This window comes from Chiloscyllium plagiosum, chromosome 27 (genome assembly GCF_004010195.1).
Source record: "Chiloscyllium plagiosum isolate BGI_BamShark_2017 chromosome 27, ASM401019v2, whole genome shotgun sequence".
NCBI lineage: Eukaryota > Metazoa > Chordata > Chondrichthyes > Orectolobiformes > Hemiscylliidae > Chiloscyllium > Chiloscyllium plagiosum.
The window spans coordinates 32,681,276-32,691,383 of record NC_057736.1 but is presented as its reverse complement, the minus strand read 5'-3'; the positions used below and the strand labels follow the sequence as shown (position 1 = coordinate 32,691,383).

Below are 10,108 nucleotides of genomic sequence, written 5' to 3'. Positions count from 1 at the left end.
CTTCCATCTATCGTATTCCCAGCGCCCCTCCCCCAAATTCTCTCCCCCCTACCTTTTATCTCAGCCCGCTTGGCACACCAGCCTCGTTCCTGAAGAAGGGCTTATGCCCGAAACGTCGATTCTCTTGCTCCTCGGATGCTGCCTGGCCTGCTGTGTTTTTCCAGCACCACATTTTTCAACTAAGGTACTGCACAGAAGGCTATATAATGAGTTAACTGTCCAAGATGTCAGAGGTGGTGTATTAGCATGGATAGGCGATTAGCTAACTAACAGAATATAGAGTCAGGATAAAGGACATGTCCTAGATAATATTCTTTAACTAGTGGAGTGCCACAGGGATCAGTGCTGGGGCCACAATTATTTATAATAAATATGAATGACTTGGATGAGGGGTGTGAATGCTTGTCATACTTGCGGGTGACACAAAAATTGGTGGGAAGGACAAGGGCTAAAGGGAATGCAAACGGTTTGATCTTAGGTTATTTGCTAAGTCCAAATTGCATCAAGTGTTTTGAAGGGATTTTTCACCAGGAAGCTGAGCATGTTTTCTCCTCCTCCTTAGCAAACTTGCCTCTTTAACTACTCACCGTCCACACATAATGTGTCTCATATCTGATTTGCACCCCACCTAATTACTTGACACCCACTGCATCTCCGCTAAAACGTTGGCACCCACACCCATACCATCTTTAAAAGCCCATTGTTCACTTGCACAAGGATTGACTTTCCGAAGCTGCCTTGCTAATTATGACTGGTGTCTGGAAATGTAGGAGAACAGAAAGATAGTACCGTGATTTTCTGACAACGACCTGGAAGGTCTAAAGGAAAGGCATCCATCTCCTGGAGGGACAGCAGAGGGCGCCACATCACCAGATCCTAGCAGGGTGATGCCTTCTCTGGGATGTGAAAGATAGGCCAGCAAAACAGGAAAAAGGTCAATAACTTCTCCACTCCAGCAGGGTAGCTACCATTCACTTCTCTGTGTCACCTCAAGCTCACTCTATCTGCCACTGCACACATCTCTCCCCAAGGCTAATGGTTTGCCACTCTCACCAATGCATGTAACACCTTCTCTCATTTGCTGTATCCATTGCTCCAATCTCCCCTATCACTAACCTTTCCTGCCCCCTGTGCAACCTCCTCATTCCTTCAGTTCACCTCACCACCTTTCCACCAGACACACCAGCATGGCAGCTGGGCCATGCACCTTCACCCTGTCTGTCCCCTTTGCCCTTGGAAGTTCAAGCCAAAGAGGGTCAATTTGGATTGGTGTGGTAGACTGCCCCCTTAGTCATGGGTACCTCCATGGACCTCAGTGAGAACTACTCACCGAAGAATGCTTGCTGCACAGGCCACATAAGGTGGTACAGGTGTGAGATTAGTATAGCACACTGCTTTTCTATGAGATATGCACCCCCTGGGCCTGAGGACTGTTTAGAACAAGGCAAGCTGTCTGTTGTTAAGACTGTGGTAATTGTCATGACAGGGCAAGGCAGAGATGCCGTGGGCATGCAGGTAGGTGTTAAGTGAGTGAGCGTCCCTTTCGAGTGACAGTCTATCAATGCTAGTTGCTGGTGTACCTGCAATTCAAGTCTGCCCTGTCATGGTGCACTGTCAAGATCATCATGATGGGCTTGCAGATGCTAGATGCCAATATCACTTGAGGAGGAGTGAGTGCAGCTGGTGCCCATTAATCATGCCGTGGGCTGTGGCTTGATGGCAGCCAACATTTGAAACAGATGTCAAACTGAGTCCTCCAAACACAAAATCTGGTTTCCTTGTCAAGTTCTTCTGATGACTAGCTTGTTGGGTGAGCTGAGCACAATGGGTGGATGAATATTCATGAGACAAGTTGTGGCATTAATGAGGCATTTGATGAGCATTAATCCTCATGAAATGGTATCTTGCCACTACCTAGAGTAAATCTTGCCACACTGCTTGTGAAAAGCATAAAAGATGTCTGACCCTCACAATCCTAACTTGTGACCTTTCCTTAGAGAATGGAGCCTGAGGTTTACACCAGGGATTTCTGCCAGCTGAGCAATCCAGGATCAGCCATCACCACATCCACAAACTAGGCCTATATTCTTTTTCTCAACAGTCCACTGAAGGCACAGTTTAAACTAAGTATCTTTGCCTCATCTCTTTAAGAAAGAGCTTGAGTGTGAGAATGTACAGAAAGGAAAGAAATGAACGGACTAAAAGAGCTGTCAGGGTCAAGAAGAAGTTGCAGGGATGAGAAAATTACTTTGATCAAGACCAAAAAAAAGGGTCCTGAGAAGAACTGAAAAATACATTCCAAAGATGATTTGTGCTCTTTATTTCAATGCAGAGGGTTTTTAGAATATGGAATGTAGAAGTTGGAGCAGAATCCACGATAGCTTTGAGAATTGAACTTTGTAAATAATTGAAGAATAAAAATGAGATGAGGTCTGGGAAAAGGACAGAGGAGAGGTGCTAACTGGGTAAACCTTTTCAAGAACTAGCATGAGATAACCTTCCTCAGTGCTGCAAAATACTATGAACCCATGAAAAATAGGTCTTCAATCTCTATTTAGAATAGTGACAAGAAAAAAATGTATAAAATGAGTAAAGTGATTCATGAAGGTCACAGGTCTCCATTTTACAGCTTCTCTGTGGGAACACTTCATATGATGTAAAAGTGCCCTGAGACACATTTGGTGTGAGGTCAGGCAGCGTTGAACAAATAGTTAGTGAGCAATTTGAAATGTATCATTATAAATAAAGCATTGGTGCTCGCACACTCCACTAAACACACAGTCCATTTGCCCAGTAACAAACTGTCAATGCCACAATTTAGTTGAAGGCAGCATATTTATTTGTGCTGCAGTATGTATTTTGTATAGTTGCTGCTGACTGTGCAGTATTTGTAGCAGCCTCAGAATAAAGCACATACAAGATGACATTAATGTGGCTGATCTGTGGTGCAGAGTGAACTTGAGCTCACTTGAAGTTTATAAATTGAAAAGGCTGTTTGGATGTGATTAGCACTATAGTAGCACAGGTATCTGAAATTGTCAGAAATGATTGCCCTTGATTTGAAAATAGACTGACAACTGATATACATAAAGCAGAAATAAAGTGTGATGGTATACTTATGTTATATTCACATCAGCACTTTACTGCTCCACAACATAGAATTATATTTTCTGGATTACTGTGTGATTGTTGCACACGTCTTATTTTGTTTTTATTTCTTGCTCCACTGTTTCCTGCCAATTAGCTACCAATCCTTCACTAACCCTGCAACAAATAACTTAAAGTTTAAACAAAAATTTGCATTTATCATGCCCCATTCATGACCTCGGGACATCTCAAATTACTTTATAAGCAATTACTCTTTTTTTCTGAAGTGTATTTACTGTTGTAAGCTAGAAAATACAGTAAAAGCATGAAGTCCATCATAAAAGATTTAATAGCAGAGCATTTGGAAGGCAGTTTTAGGATTGGAAAGACCAACATAGATTTACCAAAGGGAGATTATGTTTGACAAATCGACTGAAATCTTTTGAGAATGCAATTAGTAGCATTGATAAGGAGGAGTCATTGTTTGGACTTTCATAAGGCTTTTGGAAAAGCCCCACATTAGAGATTAGCATGTAAAATTAAAGCACATAGCACTGGGGATAATGTGTGTTTAGACAGCTGCTTGGCAGAAGGAAAAAATAGTGTAGGAATGAACGGTTCTTTTTCCACAGGGTTCAGTGCTTACACCCAGCTGCTCATAATATATGTTGATGATATCGATGAGTGTACTCAATATAATATCTCTAAGTTACAGATGACACAAAGCTGGGTGGGGTGGTGAACTTTACTGTGATTTGGATGAGTTGAATAAGTGGGAAAATGAGTCATTGAATCTACAGGACAAAAAAATGCCCTTCGGTTCATTATGTTCACACCAGTCAAAAACAAACCCCCAATTAACTATTCTAATCCTATTTCCCAGCACTTGGCCATAGGCTTGTATGCCTTGCGGTCACAAGTGCACATCTAAAAACTTCTTAAATGTTATGAGGGTTTCTACCTCTACCACCTTGATAAGCAGTGAGTTCCAGATTCCTACCACACTCTGGGGGAAATCAATTGTTTCTCACATCATCTCTAAACCTTCTGCCACTTACCTTATATCTATGCCCCTTGGTTATTGGGAAAAGCTTCTTCCTGTCTACTCTATGTCCCTTGTGACTTTATACATCTCAATCATATCCCCTCTCAATCTCTTCTCCTCGAAGGAAAACAACAAGTCTGGCCAATCTCTCTTGATAACTGAAATGCTCCAGCCCAGTTAACCTGCCTGGTAAATTTCCTTTGCATCCTGTCACATTTTTCCTATAACGTGGATTCTAGAACTGTGCACAATACTCTAGCTGTAACCTAATAACGCAATTCCAGTGTAACCTCCCTGCTCTTAAACTCTATGCTCCAGCTGATAGAGAGCAGTATCTTTTATGCCTTCTTAACCATTTTATCCCCCTGTCCTGGTACTTAAGAGTACCAGGTGTACATGCATACCAAGGTCCCTGTGATCCTCAGTGCTCCCCAAGGTCTTACTGTTCATCAGGACATTGTTTGTCCTGCCCAAGTATAACACCTCAGAATTATCAGGATCGAATTCCATTTACCACTGATTAGCCCATGTGACCAGCCCATCTCTATCCTCTTGTAGTCTAAGTTTATCTCCTCACTATTTATTACCTCAACAATTTTTTGTATGGTCTTAATAACCCATCTATATTCAAGACTAAATCATTTATATAAACTACAAACAGCAAGGGCCCTTTAAGGTCCCCCTGCACACAGACTTCTAGTTGGAAAAACACCCCTCAACCAATTGTGGAGCCAATTTTCCTACTTTCCTTGGATCCCATGAACTCTTATCTTTGCTTTTAGTCCACCATGCAGGACTTTATCAAAACCTTTGCTGAAGTCCAAGTAGACTGCATCAAAAACATTGCCCTCAAGTGGTCAGACATGACCACCCATGAACAAAATCATGCTGACTGTTCTTGCTTAATCCTTGCCACTCCTAGTGCAGATTAGTTCTGTCCTTCAGAATTGCTCCCAATAGTTTCCCCACCACTGAGGTTATACTGACTGGCTTGTAATTTTCTGTTTTGTCTCTTGCTCCTATCTTGAACAACGGTACCACATTGGCTCCACAGGCATCTTTCCTGTGGCCAAAAAGAAACTAAAAGCACCCCCACTATTTCCTCCTTTTCCTTACTCAACAACCTGGGATATCTTTAGTCTGGCGCTGGAGATATATCTTCTGCATGACATATGAAATATAATGTGGATAAATGTGAGGTTATCCACTTTGGTTGCTAAGACAGGAAGGCAGATTGTCAGCTCACAGGTGATAATTTGGGAATGGAAGAGGTACAACAAGACCTGGGTGTTCTGGTACACCAATCACTGAAAGGAAGCGTGCAGATGTAGCAGGCAGTGAAGAACTCCGATGGTATTTTAGCATTCATCAAGAGAGAGATTTGAATACATAGAATCATAGAAAACAGGAGAAGGAGTAGGCCATTTGGCCCTTCAAACCTGCTGAGCCATTTGTTATTACCATGAATAATCATCCAATTCAATAGCCCATTCATGCGAGAGAAAGGAACAGGAGCAGGGATGATTTGCTACAGTGGTTACTCACAGTTTCTTGGTGAGACCACACCCTGTGGTGTTGCATGCAGTTTTGGGCATCTTATCTAAGAAAGGATATTCTAGCTGTAGGCAGAGTGAAACTAAGGGGTTTACCAGATAAATTCTGGGATGACAGAACTGGTCAGGTGAATTGGCCATGCTAAATTGCCCATAGTGTTAGGTAAGGAGTAAATGTAGGGGTATGGGTGGGTTGCGCTTCGGCGGGTCGGTGTGGACTTGTTGGGCCGAAGGGCCTGTTTCCACACTGTAATGTAATCTAATCTAATCTAATCTAATCTAACTGATGTATTAAGTGAAACTGGATCAAGTGCATTCATTGAAACATAGAAAAATGAGGGGAAGACCTAATAGAAACCTATCAAATTCTCACAGGACTACACAGGACAAATATAGGAAGGATGTTCCCAATGACTGAGGAGTCCAGAGGCAGGAGGTCACAGTTTAAGTATACAGCATAGCTCATTCAGAACTGAGATGAGGAGAATTGTTTTCACCGAGAGAGTGATGAGCCTGTGGAATTCTCTGCCACAGAAAGAAGTTCAGACCTAAATATTGAATGTTTTCAAGAGGAGCTCGATATAGTTGTTAGGACTAAAGGGATCAAAAGGTATTGGGAGAAATAGGAACTTCGAGATTTTTTTTACTGAGTTGGGTGATCAGCTTTGATCATAGTGAATAGTGACTCAGCAGTGTGACTAAAGTGTGTCAGAATCACTTGGAGTTGAGTCCAAAGCATTAATTGGAAGTGAAAACCAAATGTAGGATTTAAGCAATGAGCACGGATTTCCATAGCATTGTTTTCCTTGATTTATGGACTCCTCTATCCATACATAATGAATGAAAAGCTTTTAAAAATTCCCACCTGATAGACAATATGAGGTGTTTAAGTTATCAAACGCTAATATAACTTTTCACCATTTATAGAGCACTGATAGTCCATCAATGGATAATTATTAAGTATTGACATTAATTTTTATATCAGAAACTATAATGTTCTGACAGAACTTTATGTGTAAAAGTCTCACATCATTTACAATAAAAAAAATGACATGAGGTCTGGAGCATTTTCTGTGTGATTCCAAGGAATGTCCTTAAACAGTCTGATTGCTGTCTCTGCACATTTAGTGGAGTGTTCAATCAGTATTGTACTTTACCACAATGATTTTACCACAATGACATCCAGTGTTGGCTTTATGTACAATTGTTGCAGTAAATTAGAGGTATGTCTGTTCCTCAGTGCAAGGACATCAAGTTCTAAGGAATGTTTAGTTACACTCATGTGAAAAATACCATTTGAAAATGTTTCTTCAGCAATATTCTCTTTCTCAGATTTGAGGTCCAATGACGATGTGATGAAATTATGTCTGTAACTGACATTTTGGTTCTGTAACTTTCAGCACATTGCCCAATGAATGAAATGCACACAGATTCCTCAGGAGTCATCTTGAGTCAAGGCTTCCCAGGAAATTATCCACATTTTCAGACCTGTTCTTGGATTATTAAGGTGGATCCAGGCTTCAACATCACACTTCTAATTGATTTCTTCCAGAGTGAAAAACAGTTTGATGAACTGGAAATATTTGATGGTACATTTAAATTATTTATGAAATATTAATATTTATGTTGACTCACTCTAGATGTCGTATATATGTATACTTTTATAACAGTAGTATGTTCAGGACAAACTCCAATTTGAAATGTAGTTGTATGTCCTCTTTTGACACTCTGTCACTCCATTTAAATGCCTGAACCTTGATAAGTAACACTGCTCAACTGTTCAACTAATAGGAGATGTGCTCGTGATATTTCATCCTCATCTTATTCAATGTTCGTACCCATGCATTCAGAAATGCGAGGGACCCTAGTCATTCTTTTCTTCTTCCTGCCCAGGAAGAGACTAATTGTTATCCTTCTGCACCACCTTGCTTAGTCTTAACAAACTCAGTAGAGGGACATAGCAGCAGGAGTAGACCATTCAGCCCCTCAAGTCTTCTAGACCATGATTGCTAATCATATGGATCAGATATCAATCTTGAGGTTTTCTCGTCATTATGAACTCTTGTCTTTTTCTGTAATTTATTTCCTCTCAGCCCTCCAACAGAGGTTGATTGGTTGAAAGTACTATACGAACAAATATTGTATGAGGATTTGAATCCAAACTTATATTTTCTTTACTATGTGTCCTTATGTTGGTGTTGCTTGGGTTGATTTGGTTGAGTATATTCCTGAAGGAGCATACTTCCTCCTTTTATCCAGGCAGCTGATGGCAGGTAATGTGGTAAAAAGTATTTTTTTTTGTAATTGAAAATGCTCCTAACACAAACTCAGTATTTATCCTATGCAAGTCAACATTTGAGCAGTGGATTATGCTCAATCAGTTATCCACTGACCTAGATGCAGTATTGATCATGAAACCTTTTCATGTGGGTTTTTGGTTTCACTTCAGATCAGATTGACTGACTGTTGATCATCCTAACTGAAATGGATCTCAACATAACTCTCTCATTTTAGATCACACAGATAGGAATATCACTAACACTAATATTAACCACTGGGCCACCGTGCCACCCCACATAGCCTGCACATCCCTGGACATTATGGACAATTTAGTACGGCCAATCCAGCTCACCTGCAGAAGTTTGGACTGTGGGAGGAAACCGGAGCAAACCCACACAGACACGGGGAGAATGTGCAAACTCCATACAGACAGTTGCCCAAGGGTGGAGTCAAACCTGGCTCCCTGGTGCTGTGAGGCAGCAGTGCTAAACACTGAGCCACTGTACCGCCCTGGGTCTTGTAGGTTTTGTTTTAGGTGATGGAATAGTTTAACATAAAAGATTTCAACGTTACTGAAAATTGAAGGGAGTTTTTCTTGAACCATGCAGATTTGATGTAATATATTTGCAACAAGAAAACAAAAATGTGTTGGTCAATACATAGTAGGTGATCAGGCATAGTCCTGAAGATGTGTGTTGGGAATTATTGGAAGTTCCAATGCAGTGATTGGGAAGGAATTGCCTGGGAAGCTTAAACTTTCACTTGCATCCAGAATCTCTGGGAAAAGTGTCTAGCTGTGAGTTAGAGTTGGAGGTTTCATACAGTTCTGACACAGTTACCTACATGTTTACCCAGGAAATGTTAGGCAGGCAAAAAAACCAACCCTGGGTAGCTGTACACTGATCCTTCCACCTGCCTCTCAGACGAAGCTCCAACTATCCCTGACACAAACTTGCCACCAGTTAGCCAAACAACCTACCCATGTTTCTTATCCACATTCATTCTATCAGAGAGCTATTCAGTCTTTTAATGAACATAACAAAATACTGCAGCTTGTGACACAAAATGGTGGTGTGGTTTCCCCTCACTAACTTGCACTATGAAAATGGGTACACTTTGCCTTTCTAGGAACAAGGGAGTAGGAATGGGTTGTTAACCCTTTAAGTCTGCTCTAACTTGCTAGATCATGGCTGGTTGTTCAGCACAATACTCCTACACTATCCCCGTATCCTTTGATGTCATTTCTATATGCAAATCTATCAAGCTGAGTCTTAAACATGAACAATGGCTGAGCTTCCACAGGCCCCTGGTAGGGAGTTTCAATTATCTACTACTCATTGCTTTTGAAAGACATCTAGTTCAGAAGTCCAAGTCAAAAATTTCGAACTCAGTGAAATTTCTGTAAAAAACAGAGAGTGTAGTGGCAAGTTTTGGCTGGTGTATATTTTTCAAAGCTTCCTTTATTAACATGTAACCAGTTTGAGGCCTGTTTTAGCCCTCCCATTTACAGCAGCTTGAGTTGTATTGTATTTACTTAATTGTACTTGACATGGTATGATGCAAAGTTAATTGACCATCTAAAGTTGCTCCATGATATTAAAAGCCACGTGCCTTGCGCACCCTTACTCAAATATTTATTAATGTTTTGTTATCTTCAGGGGCCTCAAGTCAAAACCCACTGCTGATCTCTCTTAGTGGCAACTACACATCTCCAATAACTGTCGTCAGCTCGGGCAATAAGGTATACCTCCGCTGGTCAACTGACCATGCCACCAGTCGGAAAGGCTTTAAGATCCATTATTCAGGTTAGTAAACCTGTGAAGGTCCTCCACTAGACTTACCATTTACTCAAATGTCTCCCTTGGGTTTTACTTGAGCCATGAATTGGAAGACAGAGATCCAATGAAAGGAATGTCTCATAGTTAAAGAGCAACATATATTCTTAAAGGTCCTGTATTTTCTCTGACTTTGTATTGCTGGACTGCCATTTCTTCACTGCCATTTATAGTCAAAGTCATGGTTTTCACTGAATTTCTGATGAAGTTGTAGTGACACAGTGATAGGAAGCCCAGAAAGTGGGTGGCACGGTGGCACAGTGGTTAGCACTGCTGCCTCACAGCGCCTGAGACCCGGGTTCAATTCC

At 41.1% G+C, this 10,108-nt stretch overlaps 1 protein-coding gene across 2 annotated transcripts in view; it reads left to right on the top strand.

The window, feature by feature from the left end:
• The window catches only part of csmd2 (CUB and Sushi multiple domains 2), a 1,704,811-nt gene that overhangs the window by 1,567,800 nt on the left and 126,903 nt on the right, over positions 1-10,108 (top strand). For both annotated transcript variants that reach the window (XM_043717868.1, XM_043717867.1), the window contains 2 exons: positions 7,086-7,274; positions 9,624-9,770. In XM_043717868.1, the coding sequence (XP_043573803.1) occupies positions 7,086-7,274; positions 9,624-9,770 (336 nt within the window). The remainder of the gene's footprint in view (positions 1-7,085; positions 7,275-9,623; positions 9,771-10,108) is intronic.